General features: G+C 32.1%; 1 protein-coding gene across 1 annotated transcript in view; it reads left to right on the top strand.

Moving 5' to 3' along the window:
- The window catches only part of LOC130443981 (uncharacterized), a 140,997-nt gene that overhangs the window by 27,064 nt on the left and 92,240 nt on the right, over window positions 1-21,693 (top strand). Inside the window, exon 3 of the mRNA XM_056778921.1 lies at window positions 16,118-16,347. Coding sequence (XP_056634899.1) covers window positions 16,118-16,347 — 230 coding nt within the window. The remainder of the gene's footprint in view (window positions 1-16,117; window positions 16,348-21,693) is intronic.

Genomic DNA, 21,693 nt, shown 5'->3' with positions numbered 1-21,693 from the left:
AAGAGAAGGATAAATCCCTCTTGTATGCCTCGTGTCTACCTTACACAAATAAAACACATTCAACAACATTGCGTGTTTCTTTATGAATTCGTTATACGAGTTGTGAAAAATAGAGTAAATATTTCATTAGAGCAAAGTAAAAAATATATTTCTTCAAACTATTGCACTTATTTCAAAGTTCTGTTAGGTATTTCTTGCAATGGATCTCATTCGCTTTTTCATAGTCTTTTCAATGCCAGGATTGATGCCAAAATATTTCCCCTTTAACATTTTTAAGCAAGGCAACTTTTAGCGGGCGAAAACTTCCGAACGTAATTTTATAATATAAAAATATAATATAACCTCATCGTTAGTTAGTGAATCTTGTAGCTTCTTCACTCTCTTTTTTTTGTAGGATAAATAATAGAAAGTGGCAAGGTTTCTGTGAACAGTAAAAGGATAAAACCTAACCTCAAAATTTATCTAATATTTTGAACCTAGTTTAACAATGAAAATAACAAAGCTTAGCGGATCTGTTAAGCCAAAAGTAACTAGATTGCAACTTGCACGAAATATAAAAGGCACTAGCATGAAACAATCAGCTGAACTTCATCTACGCATGTTTTTGATCAAGAAATATTGCGTCTTGCATTGCATTGCACGTTGTATTGCATCATGTCAAGCGGCCTTAACTCTTAAGAGCGTGCAAGATTCATTATATGCAAGATATTGTTATGGTCCCTGTCAAAAGGCAAATCGATCACTATTGAAATGGAATATACCGAATAAGAAAAATTCTATCTTCTTAGTTATTAATGCTGACTCTCCCGGCAACCTTCATCGCGACGAGGGTTAAAATGTAAGTTGTGTTCGAAACTAGGTCAATAACTACGATTAGGGAGATGACATGTTTTTAAAGTGCAAAGAAATACATCCCCAATTGGGTTCAGCGACTGTGTTTTCACTCAAAAATACATTATCCAGAATTTTAATCCGCATTTCGATCCATTACGAAGAAAATAAAGAGGCTTTTAGCTTAGAAGGGGTCTCTATGTTATAAGTTAAAAATAGAAGCTATCAAAATACGCAGAACTTGTCGAGATATTTTTATTACCTCTTGTGAGTTACGCTGTAATTTATTCTTTTTATTTAGCTTTTGATGTTTAACTATTATTGAACTTCGCAAATTGATACTTAAACTGAAAGGTATCTGTTGATATCGTGGAAATTCATATTAGAGTAACTTTAATACATTTTGAAATAATGGAGATGTACCTCAAACCAAAATAATATAATGATTGATAGATCTTTTCATTATATACAAACTTCTATAAATACATACTTATTCAAAAGTTCTTCCATTTGTAATTAAGAAATTGAACTTTACTATCATTATAGAAAAAATGAATGAGGTTTATTCTGGTGCTGTTTAATGGGAATTTTTTGTACTAACTAGTCTAAATTTGAAAATACTCATTTCAATTTTTATGAAATATATTAAACTGAATAAAATAAACTACCGATGAGTTATCTATTGCTATTGGATTACTCGAAGCGAGCTCAATACAGATAGATTTTGCAAATCGACTTAATGTATCTCAAAGTATCATTTCGCGGATGTTCAATCGGTTCCAGAAACTGGAAAACGAAAGACAAGGAGCTTCAAAACCCAGAGTAAGAACGGCCATTGATAATCGTTACCTGTGGCTTATGGAAATCCTCGTAATATCTACATAATTCTGAAAAGAAGACTTTTTATTACCAGAGGCGATTCTTTATTAATCATAATAATGGAAAGAAGAACCCGAAATGCTAATTTGAGACTCATACCACTTCCAAGAAGAGTGCCATATCGTTGCATAAGAAGCAAATATTAACTTCTGCATTGGAGCCCCAGCACTGGCGTAGTCTGAAAAGAAGACTTTCTAATACCAGAGGTGATTCTTTATGAATCTAAATAATATGAAGAGGAAACCCTAACGCTAATTTGAGATTCAGTCCACTTTCAAGAGAAGTGCATATGCATCTTGTATAAGAAGCAAATATTAACTTCTGCATTGGAGCCCCAGCCCTGGCGTAGTCTGAAAAGAAGACTTTCTAATACCAGAGGTGATTCTTTATGAATCTAAATAATATGAAGAGGAAACCCTAACGCTAATTTGAGATTCAGTCCACTTCCAAGAGAAGTGCATATGCATCTTGTATAAGAAGCAAAGATTAACTTCTGCATTGGAGCCCCAGCACTGGCGTAGTCTGAAAAGAAGACTTTCTACTACCAGAGGTGATTCTTTATGAATCTAAATAATATGAAGAGGAATCCCAAACACTAATTTGAGATTCAGTCCACTTTCAAGAGAAGTGCATATGCATCTTGTATAAGAAGCAAATATTAACTTCTGCATTGGAGCCCCAGCACTGGCGTAGTCTGAAAAGAAGACTTTCTAATACCAGAGGTGATTCTTTATGAATCTAAATAATATGAAGAGCAATTCCTAACGCTAATTTGAGATTCAGTCCACTTTCAAGAGAAGTGCATACGCATCTTGTATAAGAAGCAAAGATTAACTTCTGCATTGGAGCCCCAGCACTGGCGTAGTCTGAAAAGAAGACTTTCTAATACCAGAGGTGATTCTTTATGAATCTAAATAATATGAAGAGCAATTCCTAACGCTAATTTGAGATTCAGTCCACTTCCAAGAGAAGTGCATATGCATCTTGTATAAGAAGCAAATATTAACTTCTGCATTGGAGCCCCAGCACTGGCGTAGTCTGAAAAGAAGACTTTCTAATACCAGAGGTGATTCTTTATGAATCTAAATAATATGAAGAGCAATTCCTAACGCTAATTTGAGATTCAGTCCACTTTCAAGAGAAGTGCATACGCATCTTGTATAAGAAGCAAAGATTAACTTCTGCATTGGAGCCCCAGCACTGGCGTAGTCTGTAAAGAAGACTTTCTAATACCAGAGGTGATTCTTTATGAATCTAAATAATATGAAGAGGAATCCGAAACGCTAATTTGAGATTCAGTCCACTTTCAAGAGAAGTGCATATGCATCTTGTATAAGAAGCAAAGATTAACTTCTGCATTGGAGCCCCAGCACTGGCGTAGTCTGTAAAGAAGACTTTCTAATACCAGAGGTGATTCTTTATGAATCTAAATAATATGAAGAGGAATCCGAAACGCTAATTTGAGATTCAGTCCACTTTCAAGAGAAGTGCATACGCATCTTGTATAAGAAGCAAAGATTAACTTCTGCATTGGAGCCCCAGCACTGGCGTAGTCTGTAAAGAAGACTTTCTAATACCAGAGGTGATTCTTTATGAATCTAAATAATATGAAGAGCAATTCCTAACGCTAATTTGAGATTCAGTCCACTTTCAAGAGAAGTGCATACGCATCTTGTATAAGAAGCAAAGATTAACTTCTGCATTGGAGCCCCAGCACTGGCGTAGTCTGAAAAGAAGACTTTCTAATACCAGAGGTGATTCTTTATGAATCTAAATAATATGAAGAGGAAACCCTAACGCTAATTTGAGATTCAGTCCACTTCCAAGAGAAGTGCATATGCATCTTGTATAAGAAGCAAATATTAACTTCTGCATTGGAGCCCCAGCACTGGCGTAGTCTGAAAAGAAGACTTTCTAATACCAGAGGTGATTCTTTATGAATCTAAATAATATGAAGAGCAATTCCTAACGCTAATTTGAGATTCAGTCCACTTTCAAGAGAAGTGCATACGCATCTTGTATAAGAAGCAAAGATTAACTTCTGCATTGGAGCCCCAGCACTGGCGTAGTCTGTAAAGAAGACTTTCTAATACCAGAGGTGATTCTTTATGAATCTAAATAATATGAAGAGGAATCCGAAACGCTAATTTGAGATTCAGTCCACTTTCAAGAGAAGTGCATACGCATCTTGTATAAGAAGCAAAGATTAACTTCTGCATTGGAGCCCCAGCACTGGCGTAGTCTGTAAAGAAGACTTTCTAATACCAGAGGTGATTCTTTATGAATCTAAATAATATGAAGAGGAATCCGAAACGCTAATTTGAGATTCAGTCCACTTTCAAGAGAAGTGCATATGCATCTTGTATAAGAAGCAAAGATTAACTTCTGCATTGGAGCCCCAGCACTGGGGTAGTCTGTAAAGAAGACTTTCGATTACCAGAGGCGATTCCTTATGAATTTTCAGTATTCTATGATGAGGAAAAAATGTTTTTAAATTGCTTTTTGGCATTCCAGAGTTAACAAATATATCCTTTCAAGAATTGCCATGTAATTTTTATGTTCTAGCTCCTAAAGTCAAATTCAATCAATATCCTCAACTTTTGAACAGCAGTTTATATAAAATATGCTTTCTACAAATTCCTAATCAAACAAAGTTGGCACCTTTACCACCGATAATTTCCTAGTTTCACACAAACTGTGTTTCGGAAATAAGTGAAATTCTCTCGGAGATAATTTTGTTTAATCTACTTATTTAACCGATTGATCTATATCTCTTTCTTAATGAATAAATGTATGAACAACTCATTTAGTAATCTCAAATCTCGACTCTACTAGCAGATACTTTACGATACATTCTTTGTTTCAGACCAGTTTCCTTGTGCTTGATATCATTCAGTCGATCAAGATAACTATCGTAACATCTATGTCGATAGAATTCAATATACGAAGCCACGTAATTTATATTCTACTATTAATTCTATAGTAATTTATATAGTTATCATACATTGCGAATACTACTGCATAAAGGCCGTACTAATTCATTCCATTCATCTATATTCTGAGCTATTTGGATTCAATTTACAGCATTACATTTTAGGTTGTTTAGGTTGTCGACTTGTCCACTCCACATTTAATCGAATTACGAGGTTTCGAATCTAAGATACGTTTAACCCAACTTGAATTCTATCGATGTAATTGACAAATCTCAAATTTTCGCTGTGATACTTTAGACTCTATTCATTGGTTGATTTAATATAGAACATCTTAGATTTATATCTAGAATAGCAGTCTCCATGATTTATTGTTTATGTTCTAAGCTTTCAGACAGATTTTTGAGTTTGATATCCATCTATCTACTCGACCAGTACTTATTGGTTGTGATCGTCTCCGATATTATTACGAACTCGTCCACGACATGGACGGAGAATCCGGTCCTGTTCGATTATGGTAAAAGTTTGGTGGTTGCAGCAATTCTCAGAAAAGCTATTTACTTTTTTTATATACAGTGTCGATCGGTTTATATTGGTTTTAAAGAATTAATTTCTACGGAGGCCTTTTTATTTGTTTGTTCATCTTCTAGAGTCGATTTACCGACAAATTCTTTTTGTATAAATAGTCGCTTGTATATCAGCGGTCAGTAAATAATTGAATGTCATGGAGAATGGAACGAAAGAGTAAGAAGTAACAGGTGTTAGTGAATAGTTGAGTATTTGAAGATAATTATAATAAATAGCGAGTAGTTAAGTGTTTAGTGCATAGTTTATTGTTTCTAGGGTAAGTGTTTAAATAAATAAAGCAATTGAGTGTATAAATTCACCCCACCGTTGAAATATAAGACAAATAAATTAGGAATTCAGAAAACATTACAATATATTCAACCATCTGTGTCTCTTTTTTCAATCCAACGTTTAGTAACCTTAAATAATGAAGCTCGAATTATAAACAAATAACAAATTTTTTAATATTGTGAATAATTTAGGTACTTCTAAATTTTTTGTATATAATACTGTTGGTTACAAATTTTTTAAATTCAACGGCATATTTGTCATGTTTCCCTAGTTTTAGTGAATTATTACTCAAATTTATGAATATCCATAATATTTCTTATCTACAATTGTTTCTCAACGTGAGGCTTATTGCATCAGATTACTCATTCTAATCAATCAGTAATTTGAATCTTCCGGTTTCTCTAAGACTCATTAGCCCATTTCTGTAAGTCAAAATTGCTGGTTTAACTGAATTATACATAAAATTCAGTAAAAGAGTTTATGTTGCAGTGAAAAATGTGTTGGGTATTGAAGTGAATTCGAATGAAACTTTTCTTGAATTGTGAATCTGTTTTTCATAAACCCTGTGGTAAAGTGATAAGCATTCATTAGTAAATAAAAAATATATTCTTTTCTAAATTTCTCAGATAATAAGAATTTTATTGCATTGTGGAACAACTTTTCAAAATAAATTGGAAAAAACTGATTCCGCTAAATTTGCCGCAGACGTTTAATTCGGAAGGCTTGATTGAACATTTTTACAAAAATTGAAGAAGATTCTACTTCAGTTTTACAAGCTTCAATCGAAAGTATCTATAGTAGAAAATCTCCTGATAAAAGCATTTCACGTAAAAAACTGCCAAAAAAGGATGAGGAAATAGAAAAAATCAAAAATCGATATAAAAATTTCTTTTGATATACCCAGTCGTAGGTCAGAACAGAAGTTCAATGCTTAAATAAGACTTGGAAACGTCAAATAGAAATAGTATTTTCTTGACGGCTTTCTATTTAAAAGTTGGGCAGATCATAGAGCAATATGAAGATTATTTTTTACATCAAATAGAAACATTTGAGAAGATAAGAGTCAATGAAACTTCAATTTTAAGTACCTTAAAGTCTATTCATATCAAGAAGATCAGTTCCTACACACACATACATATCATCGTAAAAAACAGTGAGGAATGATGTCACTAGACAGTTTCAAACATACTCATTCTACATAACAAACAAAACAAACAACCAACTTGCTTATAGTACTAAGCATAAAGCATTTCCACTATAGGTACTGGATGTATATTTGCACATTCCGTTTAATATCTTAGTACATATATTTTACTTAATGGCTTGGACATTTTTATTTTTCTTTTGTGTCATTATTTTGTTTTATTTAATTTTTTTCCAAATTTATCTATAAACATTTGACTTTGTTCGAGATTGATACAGTACTGTTAACAAATTCAAAGTGGGTGAGTTTTAGTCAATGGAATCTCTTTTCCTTTTGCTACTCTGGGTTATCTTTAAAAATTAGTTCTACCGTTTCCAGTCGTCACAAATTGAATTTCTCGCTTTTATCGTGTGAGTAAATCTATGTTAGATCTAGTTTTCTCATATATTTTAGCGATAAGTGCAAGATTACAGTTTTGTCGGGAGCATTCAGTTACCTACAACTCGACACAATGGATACTGCTTTTTTTTCAGATACCTCTCAATTATTAAAAGAATTTATTCGCGTTTCAATTATGCAGAGTTATTATCTAATAGTAGTTTGATATAATCTATTTTGGATATTAGATTTTCAATAACATGTTATCTTCATCAATAAACTATATATTTCTCATGAGCGCAGAAGCTTATTGTCATTTTCTCCCGTATCTCACACTATACTGTTTCTACGGATACTTTGATTTTATTTGTTCAAAACAATGCTTAGAATTAGGATGCGTGATATATATTACATTAGCTCATTTTAATATTAAACCTTACATTCTAAAAATTTTGGAAAGCAACTCCTGGTAGGTTGGTTTCCGGTAATTAAATTTATTAGACGAGGTCGAAGTTGAAGTTGACTAGGACACGTAATGGGCATCCACAGCATTGTTGTAATCAGGTTGATCGACGGAATTGAATATGCTGTGATTTGAAACAAGTGTGTCAGATAGATGGTCTGAGGATAATGGAAATGAAAAGATGAAATAATTGAGTTAGCTTATTTCTAAGGTTCGTTACAACCCGTCCTTGATATGGTGACGTTTCTGTGCCATAGATTACAAACTTCAGTTGGGCAGCTACTTGATTGATAGCAAGTACTGTTACCAGAACCGTGAATAGTCGGAGATTGCGCAGAAACGCTTCCAATAATCGTTTCAGGAACAATCTAGATTAGTAGGTTTTTTATATGAATCAATCGTTAAAATGTGTCACAAAGGCCTGCAATATAAAATAGACAATTGATATCCCAATAGTATCTCCAAATCATACTTAAAGGATTGTGTCTACCAAAATATCTAATGGAAAAAACAAAACAACACCCAATAAAATCAAGGGTTGCGCATAGTATCATATCCATACACCACATTGGCAGATGACACAGCCTTACTTGCATGACACCAAAATCCTGATACTGCATCTATACATGGAAAATAAAGCAAATTAAATTAATAGTGACTTATATACTAATTGTCACCTATTACTAATACCTATAATTTTGTTACTCATTTTGGTTTTCTTCTGTATATCGAAATTTTATTTTATTTAGTTGTTTTTTAGTTTTTACAAGCTTTTGTCTACAAATTGTAATAATTGTAAAAATAAAGCATTTTTCTTTCTCTCTGTTTATTTTTATCAATCCCTTGTAAAGAATGAAATTAAATACTTTGGAACTCACTTCGATCGAAGATTAACTCACATATTTACGAATAGAAAACAAATAGAGTTAAAAATAAAGCAGTACTACTGGTTAACTGGCAGGCAATCCCAATAAAATCTGAAAAATAAGCTGTGTTAAAACCAATATGGATTTACGGATCCATGTATTTATGCAAATATTCGAAAATAACAACGGTTCCAGAATAAAGTACTACGTTTACCAATGTTTTATGGTATGTCCAGGATTTATTAATCGAGATGAGAGATCTTGAAATTCCTTAAGTGAAACGAAGTCAGTAAAAGCAAAAATAGTGCCCATAGAAATGTGTTTGTTCCTGAATTGTTCAACATAGATGTGCGAAGATTTGAAGATTTTTAAACGGACAGATCAAACCAAGAGATTCAACAGATAACTTGTAATTTATATCTAATAATTCAGTATAAATTCCAACTTCTCAAACCTTTTTTATACAAATTTGTTGATAAATTATCTTGAATTTAGACTTCCTCAAATTACGAACATCTGCCGGTGACGGTTCATCTGATTAGAAATTCCTGCTGTCCAATTGGGGTTGTACAATATTTTCCTAAAGTAATTTGTGAGGCAAAGTTATGAATCTCCAGCTCATTGAATGAATGGTTCTCTGCATAACTTCATACGATACATCCATAATTCAATGTAATTTGAATTCATGTTCGATCTACAGATATAGAGGTTGAATAACATGATGAGTTCTTATATAAATGAGCACGATCATCAATATTAATCATTGGAATAGTGCACTTGCATTCGCGTACTAATGCGTTTTCTCTAACACACCAAATCTGTTTTATAATCACAATCCTGTCAAATGCTGAAAATTTCTTAATAAATCGCTGAATATTTTTTCAAATCATGTCGACGTTTTCTATAATAAATATCGCACCAAAGCAAGATAGCTATATATATACAAATACAAATAAAAATGAAATTAGGTCAGAGAATATCTATATACGGTGATATATGATCACACTTTGTTGAAGTTAATCGAGGAATGCGAAACGAGATTTTACCAAAAGAGTAGGAATTCTCAACATAACAATATTGCACAGGGTGTTCCAATAATTATGGATTTTTTTTTTAATTTGGGCACTTAAACATGAGCGCTTCAACTATTTTCTTATTTTGTTTGTTTATTGCTATAATTAGTTTTTAAAATAGCAAATTTTTGTTAATTCACGTTTTTTCTCAAAACACAATTATAATTGGATTCTGATTGAATCAGGTGCTCAGCAAATTAGCCACTATGACCAAACACAGGTTGCATTGGATTTCAGAATACACCTGTTATAATTTTCATTGTTTATTTAAGAGAGGAAATCAAGCAAAAATGACTTGGCGTGTCTAAAAACAAAAGTATTTCTTTTTAAGACCATTCATTAATGATTCCCCTTTCTATGGTTATTATCTCTTACTATCAAACTTATTAAAAAAAAGGTCAGTGGGGAAGCGATGGAGAAGTAGTAAAAATGTATAGATCTAGAAGGAAATTATCTTAGAAAATAAATTTATTTTTTCCAAAAATTCATTACAAACCAATGTTATCGTCCGTAAACACGAGGTCAATTTTGAATATTCAGTTATCGCAAGATATCTTTAAGGATGTTCCCAAAGTTTTCTGGAAATGGATATAAGTTCTTAATAAATTGGAGACTTTTTTATTGTTTGAAAACTTTTCTGTAGCCTATCGGGGGGTATCCGATGTTGAAATATCAAACAACAACCCCTATTGAGCTATATTTCATTTACGGTGCTTAAAAAACAAGAAAAAAGTTTTTGAAATTGGGATAATCCCTTCAATATTTATGGCTCTTTGAAGATTAAATTAGATTACTTGGATATGGGTTTTGTTTGTTTAACATTAACGCGAGTTTAAACTTAATTGTTTGAGTATTTGTGTTCGATGGTCTGGATTATAATGATAGGTATGTTTCTAGTGTACAATAGGTAAATAACATGTTCCATTTTCATATAGTCAAAGGCTTTTGTCAGGTCAATGAAGCATTAGAATACTAGCTTGTTATTTTCTATGGATTTCACAATCAGTTGTCGTATAATAAATACTGCATTTATGTAGGATTTTTTTGATCTCAATCCTTACTGCTCATATTCTAGTATTATGAGTTAATTTTGTTGGTGATAATTTTTGTAACGTGTTGTTTTCAGTAAATTTACACCATTGTAAATAACCTGATCTTGTATTTTATTTTGTTAAAACGTCTTTTCGTTTTAAAACTTATTGGATCGTTCTAGAAAATGGATATTTTGAAGAAATGTTCTATGATAAGTAAAGTCATACTTTTGAAAATCAATATATGATCATTCATAGTACAAGTGGGCAAAATAACCAATTCACAATTGGAATAAGATCAAAAGGAAACAAAAGTATTTATAAATCATCAGAATTTACTACTGTCTTTTCACACAACATATCGAAGATTTTTGCAAGTCTGATTATATATAGAGAAAAATATTCAGCACCATGATCACCAGAAATGTTTTCAGTCATTTATTCAACATTGGGATTCTTGTCAACCGTAGTACTTCGTGAAAGCATTGATCAAAATTCATTCTATACCTTGATCACCATATTTATTTTTATAAATAATTTCTAAATTTTTTGCAGAAATTAAATCTGAATCAAGTAAAAATCCTTTCTTCATATCGGTATATTCGTTTCTTTTCTTTTCATATTCCTAGGAAACTTATCTAAAAGTGAAATATTTTATAACCTGCCAGTAAAACTTTCTGGGAAGTTGTTAACTTGATTTTCCAAAACGAGTGTATATTTCAATATGCGAAGAGATTTCCCGTGAGACGAATGAAAAAAATAATCATTCCATAAAATTGTACAATATCCAGAAATGAAGATGTAGAAAATAGAATGGATAATAAATAAAGAATGAACCGGAAATATTTTAGAAACTCATAAAGTTAATTTGAAATGCTGAGAGAGGAGCTGAAATACTTTTCTTTGTTATGGCGCAAGAGAAATTACATCTTTATGTATAAAAAATGTAGTGTATACTCACTTTCAATCCCACAGGGGCTTAGTATTTGATTTTTACAACCTAAACGGTAATTTTATTATTAAAACAAAATCATTACACAAAATGAAATATATTTAGATGGCGGATAACATAGTTAATAATACTTTATTATTTCAATAGAGAATTTTACTTGATTTTTTCTCCCGGTTTCGATTATATTTTCATATATTTCTCTCTTATTTTGACTTTTGTATTTTATATTTTATTATTATATTACCCATGAAATTTTTAAATGAATAACAACAAAACAAGAAAGCTACAAAAGGAAGATATGGGGTGTACATATAAATTGTTTTATATCGAGTGGAAATACATTTTTAAATGTTAATAACCACGCGAGAAAGTGGTGAATTGCTAAATTTTGAAAGTGATTATCTTTGATTTTTTACGCACAATCTTAAAAAATCGATTCAGTATTTAAATTGAGCTGTTCAAGGATTTATGAGACTTTGAAAAAAAAACAATCTAGGCCATAAGTTACTACGAACATTTCTCACAAAATACCTCCTGCGAAGATGTTTTAAATATCATCAACATATTTTATGCTGTAAGGGACTGAAGTTAGTCATTGATTTTTTCAGTTTTATCATCGTTATCCTCAGCCAGATTATTCGATAGACATTCCTTGAAACACAAAAGTGTGAGAAAAAGAAAGTCATTCGTATTGAAAAAGTAGATGCACTCTTGGTGCAGCTTTGTTTCGATAATATATCATCTGGAAAATATATAGAAACGATACTGTCAGATGTAGCTCAGATTATGGGAGATTGGAGCGAAAAATTTGGTAGCAGGATAGAAAAAATTGCATAGAGCTTTCAAGTTAGGGAAGGTATAAATGAATGATCAAGTTGAGTCTAATTCTTTGCTATTAATAGTCTGTATAAAGAACTGTTAGGTATGTATCAAATTACTTTAATAATAATAATAAGAATTATATTAGAAAAGTAGAAAGCATACCAAAATGGAGTCAGACCATAAGGATCCACAACAAGCGAAATCCATATAATAGACCAAATAGTCCAAAAAACAACAAAAAACTCAATAGAGCGCTACATATTAGCTTTATAGAATTCAAAAGCGCATTTGACTCAATACATTGATAGGATATTTAAAAATACCAAAGGAAATTGAAGATATTAATAGAAGTTATATCACAAAACATGAAAACCAAAGTAAGATATTTGGGAGCACTTACAGAAAAAATAAAAATTAACAAAAGTAAGACAATTAGTGGATAGAACTGAATAAAATTGTATGAAACATTAATAAAACTATACGAAAGCAACTGTCATACATAAAGAGGAAGAACAAATATGAAGGTAATCGAGAGAAAAATACTGATAACTATACTCGGACCAATATTGCAGTATATGGAGACTGGGAGGACGAAATATAATAAGGTAACAAACAATGTTTGTACATCGAATCCGAGCAAGGATCCGTTTGTGCAATATCTTTTGTTTCCATCTATGGATACTTGTCAAAACTATCGAATTTGTATGAAATAATTAGGCGCGATTCAAAAGTTAAAACGTAAATATTTACTTTGTTGGAAGCTAACAAGAACTCGTGTAAAGCTTTTCATGAGTAATGAAAATTTTATTATATTTTTGATAGAGAGGAAACGAAAAAGCCGCTCTCGAACTCGTTATCAAGATGCTGCAGTATTCGATTAAAATGTTAAATGGCTCTTCAAAAGATTGAGTGAGACTTGTTATACAAATTCTTTGGTATTAAAGCATAATTGAACGTAATTGAATCTTAGAAAACTTTATTTCTTTCATAGTAATCAATGTGGATTGTTGAGCTCATCTTAATTTTCATTCAACCACTTTGATTCCTCAGAATGTGATAACAGCATCGATAAGCCGTCATATACAGCGATAAATAGTTATATCAATATAATAATAATAGATTACACGATTTTTAAACCCCGGTTAAAATTTTGGTTTGAAATTGTCTAAAATTTAATGCTGAGATAAAGTATATGAAATGAAGCAAAAAATGAGAAGAAAGGATAAAAATTGCAAGATGTGAATTGGAAGAGGTGAGAAAATTCAACTACGTAGATGTAGTAATGATGAAACGATGGAGAAAGAGAATAGAAGAGAGAAGATAAAAGCAGCAAATAAAGCACTTGTTGCAAATAAAATTGGAATATGCCAACAAAGTCGCCTTATGTAGTAGTGACAATGAGTATGGAAAAGAAAGAAGTCAAAATAATGCTGAGAGGAGAAAGAAAAATTATGTGTACTATTATGGAACCGAAAAAAAAAAACGGATATAAAATATAAAAAGATAATAAAAAAGTAACATGGCTGAGACTGATATTCTTATTGAGAGCTGGACCGGAAACTGAAATTCCACCTGCCAAAGTTTTTACTTAATTTACTTTGTATAATTTTTGCGGATTTTTGAAATTTGAGAAAATGAAAAACTCATAGGGAACTAAATTTAGCAAAAACTAGCTAAGCAATGACTCTCATTCTATCTTTGATCATCGGTTAAAATGATGCTGGAATTTCCTTTACACAAATCCATTCGACACATCGAATGCTTCACGTAGTAGATGTTGTCCCCTCTATTGATCATTTGACCCTATGGAACAAATTCATGGTTAACCAGATCACAGGATTTGAAGAAAAAGATTTCACCTTGAACTTTGATGTAGGGTCTTCAACTACGTTGTGAAGCCCCTCAAAATTATTTTGGTATAAGATTTAGATCTTTTGATACGATTCTAGCATCAACACGCACTTTACCCAAAACATTAACCAAAATATGTTCAGTCGATCCATGAAAGATACTGAAAACTTTTGCTGTCTCAAAGACTTCAATAGAACGATTTTAGAGCACATTTTCGTGGAGTCATTCAATTGCAAACCAAATCATTCAAGCAATAATAATTTTAACAAGCACCTAACACACATACACTAATTCCGATATGGCAATTAAACTTCTTTTTACATGTACCTAATGCTCCATGGTTTATAAGCAATCACACATTAAACACAGACCTCGGTATTCCAACCATCAATGAAGTTATTCAGGCATTAGCGATAAGAAACAAAAACCACAGCGAAAACCGTCAAAATCCGCTAATATCCTAGCTTTACACTGATCCAATGGAACAGAGAAGATTGAAAAGACGCTGGCCAGAAGACCTCATAGAGTGAAATACGGAGACCCATCAGTGGATGATGCCCGCCTCAAGTCATTTATAGTTAGAAACCATATCATTTACTTATTACTCTGTATTATTTGAGAAGATTGTAAATTTGCAAGTAAATTAAAAAAAAAACATGTAACAGTCCGAATCAAATTTTATATATCAGAAGATAACTGTTTCAATTGGTTAGAATTGGTACGAAAGAATACATAAATGAGTGCCTTCAACGTAACCATTTGGGTGGCACTTTTTTAATATATAATTATTCCTCTTTACTTGAAATTTGTTGGTCGCTATTTAGTGCGACAGATATTTAGAGTTAGTGAGACCCTCGATCAAATCCTGCAAATTCGAGATTGATCGATGTTCATAATTACCCTCCATTGTATTGCTTCCATTGTTTAACCGCGTTCTAAGTGTAATTAATTTACGCACGATAACGCTGCCACCACCAATGGTTTATCAGTGGAGTGAAAGATGAAATTTGGGACAAAGGCAACGAAGGTCATAACTCCGTTTAGTTAAATGTGTGTGCCTCGAGATGATCTCAATACCGAGGAGAAAGTAGCAGTCAAATTAACTATAGAAAGTGAATGGAACTAATGAAATTTGTCATGGATCAAAGACGAATCCGATTAACTGCGAAAATCTTTCACAATGCAATTGTTTATGCTCTCTCGAATAATTCATTTTCCTAAATGAGTATAAAATTATAGTATATCTGCTACTGCTAAAAAATTTTTGAAAATTTTTTCTCATGACCTGAATTTTTCTTTGTAGAAAATATTGAAAATGTCTTTTCAAACTAAATAAAGAAGATTGAATTTCATGAGTTGATATCCTTTTTGATTTTCGCCATATTTTTAATCTGTCAAAATTTCACATAATACGGGTTAATAGAATAGTTGCTACTCATACAGTGCAAATTGTTTCTTGCCGAAGAAAAAAAAGAGTATTAAACATTAGTTTTCATATGGAAAAATAATTGGATATACCGATGTTATTCCCACTTTCAAAAACAATTTCAGATATGTTATTCTGAAAGTGTTTTTTCTCCGACTTTGCTTGAAAGGTTACGTGGGAAAAATTATCTGAAAGGTGGGTGCTGCGATTGCTTAATTTTCATCAGGAGCTCGCTCACATTGAAACGAATACTTGGATATATTCTTAATAACTTTTTTCGTCGATATATCACAGTTGATATAAACTACGTTAAACACCAGAAACAAAAATACAGTCGAAAAAATTCTGGGTTCGTACTGCAAGAATTATTTTTTTCTGCTAATAACTTTATGGCCACAAAAATTTTGACCCCCAAATCTTTATTGATTATTCAGAAAAACGGATCACAATAAAAGACCAATTCTATGCTGATTTGCTTCAATGCCTGACCAAGATACAATATTTTATTCGATTTTGTCAATTAACTTTTATTCCCACAATGAAAATAATCAATACAACTTAAATAAAGACAAAAGAAATATAATTAGAACGAATTATTTGTTTTTTTTTACAGGATTCTAGTCCACTGGAAGTGCACTTGGCGCCGACCGGTCGCGAACTCGTCCATGCGCTCCGAGGTCTCCTTCTACAAGCCCACTGGCACACTTTCACCCTTTTGGCTGCTGATCAAGCGACAGCGACGGCGTTGCGACGTCCTGAACTTTGGCAGGCGCTCGATTCGACGCCCCTGCACCCGATGCTCGTCGCCCTACCGACGCCGATAAGGCCTCAAACATTGTTCAGGTTAGTTGGGCTTTTCCTAACGGTTTGTTTGGAAAATGGATGCGATGCGATAAATACTTTTATATGCCAATAAATAATCATAAATACATTTTTCGGGGACTTTGTTTCAAGTGTTGTACCTCGTTTTTTATTTTAAATGGATCAATTTAATAAAATTCTGAGATTTTATCAGAATAAAGGCTTTAGTTCATTTTATCTTTAAGCAAGTTTTTTCAGAAAAATTATAACACTCTATATAGTTTCAGCTTAAATCCAAACGAATGTTAATTGTTTCGTAATTTGATTCATACTCAATAACAATACAGGAAATAGGATTTCCAGCTCAGCTAAATATCTAATGTGGCTTTCAAGAACTTTTATAACTGCAATTAACCATTTTCTCAATATACACTCATTTTATTATATCAATTAAAGCAACTGTCAATTATACCCTATATAGCTTTGAAACTAATGTGCCCCAAACACGCCCAATTGTTTTGAGATTTGTAGAACATGCTACGCATCATTGCATTCATGTCAATCTTATTAAGGAAGTATTTTAGATAAAGGGCAACACGACGGCCAAAATTATCGTTCATGAGCAAAGAGCTTCTCTGATCAAAATAGAAACTAGCTCAACCAGAAATGCGACCTCATGCCATTAATTATTTTACACCAAAAGAGACAGTGAAGGTGAAGTTGAATTGCTTTCTCTGGTCTTTTCCTTGACGATATCAATTCTGTCTTTCATCAAATGAATCAACACAATAGCTCAGCGGTAAGCGGAACGTTTGTCTAACAAGCAATATTCCAGTTGTCGTGTAGTGATCGATAGCGTCGCTGTAACATTGAAGCTTTCTTCATTATGCTTGCTTCCAATCCAGCCACTTTACCAATGATTGTGCCACTTCTATTCTCTATTTTTCCATGATACTAGCAGACTGTGGAGCTGTTCGATTCACTCTTTAGAATGTTGGGAATGAATGTTGGGAATAAGAAATAATTTGCCATTTTTTGGATAATACTATATAGATCGTCCTTCCAATTGTATTTCCAAGGAATCTAATTGAAAAAATTGTCAAGTGGCGAGAAAAAATGATCACGAGATTTCTCGTCTAATCTCCTAATTTTGCCGTTTTTCTAATTTATTTATATGATTTCTATTGGCAAGGGTAATTAATTAACACTTTCTCTTACGTTCCTAATTGATTCAAATACTACTACTACTACGACTATTTATTATAAACTGAACTCAACTGCGCTACATAAACTTATTTACACTCCACAAATAGAATTTTTCAAACTTCTAGAACATGAAGAAACAAAATTATCCGAACGAAACAATGTAAATAAACCGGTTGTTTTAAAAACGGATATAAAAACAAACTAAGACTAGGAAGTGAAATAACTATTTATGTTCTTCAATATTCATTCAGTGGAATGTAGAAGTTTTGATTTATAAATGGAAATGTAAACCATCATTATAATCATCCCAGAATATGGGAAAATTGTTTGAATTAATTGAAACAAGTGAATAGGCATATAAATTAATCATTCAACAGTATAATTTGAAAGCTTTCTCATCCAGATTAATCTGAAGACATGAAAAATTTATATAATATGAGATAGGTATTTCAATTTACATTTGGTAACGGGTAAATAGAATTCCATCCCGCATCTATTCATTCCATAGTGACTTATCTATTCCGATTCAAGTTCAGAAAAGTTTTCCTGCGGTTTTCATCAGGATCTTCGAATAAGACATTCATTGAAGTTGGTATAAATTCTCAAAACTCCTTTCTATTTCCATTGAAGACATTCAAAATATTTGGCAATTACAGATTTACCTGATTTTCTAGGAGTAGAGAAGGAAAATACTTCAAAGAAAAACTTGCTTAGATTTTGAAAGTTTCCTAATTTGTAATTTTGAAAGTAAGTATCAGCATACTACAGTGAAAATGAGGGGTCCGAGATGTTGAAAAACAATTATATCTTAGATTACTAACACAGATTTTTTTTTAAAAACTGCTAGATATTAATTGTGAACATTTGATTTCCAATTCATATTAATATATAATTACTTGAAGTATTTGATAACATTTAACTAAAATATGAAATAGTGCTACACAGTTATAAAAATTCCTATTTAATTCCATCCTCTTTGGAAATTATCTAGTTAATTTTCATATCGTACGACGAACATTCTTGTTTTCTTCTCTCTAGATCTCCTTGTTCCTTCACATATCACCTCTTTATGGGTTTTCCTTTTTTTGTGTTCCTACCAGATTTATATCAATCATTTCACAGTCTTCCAAATCTTATAGTTCCACTAATTTGTTTTCCATCATATAGATTGTTTATTTCTTGGTTTGTCATTCTTCACTATATCTTCTTCCATACATCTATCCGTTTTATTTAGACGTTTCGCTTACATAATTACTGTCGGTCTGATGATTTTCTGGTATAGATGTAAATTCATTTTTTGGAATACATTCTTGAAGATTAGATCTCATTATTGTTCCTGGCTTCTTCGAGTCTCCTCCCTCATCGTCATTGTCTTTGGTAAGCATTCCAAAGTGGACATAATTGTATCTATCCATTTTATTTCAATGAAAATATTTACAATGAATGTTCAATCATAAATTTGTGGAATGAATATGAAAATTTAATTTTTCATTGTATATGACTCATTTCTACTACGATATTTCAATTGCATTGTACCGAATATAGTTCAAAAAGGATTAGGTTTTGAGAAGCAACTACTCATAGACTTTCCAAACAACGAAAGTATTATAGTAGGACCAAAAACGACATCTGAGACCTTTTCAAATAGACGATACTCTGAAACAATTCATTGAAAGAAAAGTACATTAATTTCGATTAGAAAGGAGATACGAGGTCTGGCTATTAACGAGACTGGTTACGAAAAATGATTTCTTTATAAAAATTATTCTACATTCGAATGCTCCCCTTCAATATACTCAAAGCAGTGCTGGAAGTCTTCTTTGGTCAGTGCCTTTAGGAGCTCTGCCGTTTTTTGCTTTACAGCTTCCATCGACACAAATTGGCTCCCTTGCAAAGCAGATCTTTTTCTAACCTTTCTAACCTTTCAAAGAAATCTGAAACCCGTTGACGCAAGAGCTTTTGGTCAGGAGTCAGATTTTTTGGCACCAGCTTCGCACAGACTTTTGTCATGTGTAATTCCTCGAGTAAAATTTTTCTAACCGTTCCTCTATCGGCGTTTACAGCCTCAGCAGTCATCCGGATACTCATTCAACGATCTACATGCACGATTTGGTTGATTTTGTTCCCTGTTTCCTGATTCAGAGGGCTACCTGGGCGCTGGTCATCTTCACTGCTCTCTCGGCCCTCACTAAAGCGCTTATACCAGTCAAAAACACGCACACGAGATAGAAAATTGTCCTCATGGGCCTGTTGTATCAATTTATAGCACTCAGTCGGAGTTTTTTTCAATTTAACGGGAAATTTGAGATTGATACGTTGCTCCTGTTTTTTGTCACACATGGTTTTCGGCACGAGAAAAAAACATGTTCATTTCAAAAGGCTACAAATATTATAATAGTGAAGGAAACCTAGGATACCTAGCGCACTACTCGTTTTTTGCCCCACCCGTCTAGGGCGCCCTCTAGGCGCACAGTCTCGTTATTTAATAGCCAGACCTCGTACATACTTTGGGTGAACTTCTACTAGAGACTAATAGACACAAAACTTCACCACCAAACATTGAAAAGCATAAATTGTGGAGAACTTCATACGAATTAAACTTAATTTCGGAAAAGTACTATCAAAAATTTACACATATAGTTGAGGATATTATTTGGTAGAAGTTATTAAAAACTTGAGATGAAAAGGGGTCCTCACTTTATTGTCACTTTTATCGAAGGAGGTGAAGAAATGATCGGTCAAGTTTTTAAGGAATGATTAAAAACTATACAAGTTGAATATAAAAAGTAAGATCTCTCCGATAAGCTAATTATGAAAGAAATAGTTGCAAATGATCATTCAGAAAAAAGCCATTGCAGTTGCAGTTATAAAGAATATCTACCAAAATTTAAGAAAAGTCTTGATGAAATAGTAAAAGTATATGGATTTGAAATATTGCGCTCACTGGGGACTTAACAAATATTTTCTCAAATGATATGTCCATATACAATATTTAAACTTCAAGATTTACGTTAACTATTGAAAAATTCCAGCAAAAAAGTACAAGCAAACAACCATATCATTTCTGTGGAAAGTATGAAAACTGATGTTGGTGAGCGCTTATCAGACAACGATCTATCTATTTACATTGTATAAATCTATATTTGTATCAATGACGAGTTTAGTGTTACTGAGTATTTTTCAATAAATTTGTTTGAATTTTTTATTTCTTAGTCCTCTTAGTTTATATTTCCGAATCTTGATTTATTAATCTCTTCTGTTTTGAAATTAGTTTTTTTCAATAATTTTTGAAAGACACATAAAAATTTGACGTTTCAAATTATAAATAATTTGCGTATTATTTTCAATCAATGAATTACTTACATCATAAATATCCAAATAAGAATAAATTCAAACTAGAAATCTGTTTTATAGAAAAAATTATGGTATTGATGACCTCTTAGTCCATTTTCTAAATACTCAGATGTCTGTCCTATGTATTTGTTTATTTCTGATTTTTATCAGTATTAGTTTGTCATTTGTCGGGGTTTTAATAGTAAAGTCAGATCTCTAAATTATTCATACCTTTTTTGTTAAAAATGTGAACCCACAATATCGATGAAAAAACAACTAAAAGGTGATAATATATAATCTCGTTATTAGCTGACTCATTGTAGCTCAATGGCGGGTTAAACATGATATATGAAGCACGAGTTTGACAGGATCATAATGCATTTTAGTTTGAAGACCCGCGCTATCAAATATGCAAATTGATTGCCTGTATCAGTAACTGCTGCTCCAAATGTGTACAAACTAAATGCTCTATAATGGAAACTCAACTTTGAAAAATAATATATAATAAACATCAATAATAAATGGCTATTAAATAGCTATTAGATATATTTCCGTCTTTCTCAAATAACAATGTAAAGAAAAGAGTTATCCCAGTGGATATAAAATATTTTGTTAACTAATAGCGATTCATATGCAATTTTGGAAATAATTCTTTGTGAAAGAAGAAAAGACTAACGATAAATTTAATTCATGTGCTATACGTATTTTATTATGAAATTTTTTAATACGGGATAGCAACTGAAAAACCATCACCGCTTTCCATTTCATTAATATGTTTCTCCACGTACGGTCTCTAAATTAGGACCTCAATTTCATTTATTACGTATATTTCCATCAGAATTTTAACAA

The sequence above is a fragment of the Diorhabda sublineata genome, chromosome 1 (assembly GCF_026230105.1).
Source record: "Diorhabda sublineata isolate icDioSubl1.1 chromosome 1, icDioSubl1.1, whole genome shotgun sequence".
Taxonomy (NCBI): domain Eukaryota; kingdom Metazoa; phylum Arthropoda; class Insecta; order Coleoptera; family Chrysomelidae; genus Diorhabda; species Diorhabda sublineata.
This window is presented reverse-complemented; position numbering and strand designations above follow the sequence as displayed.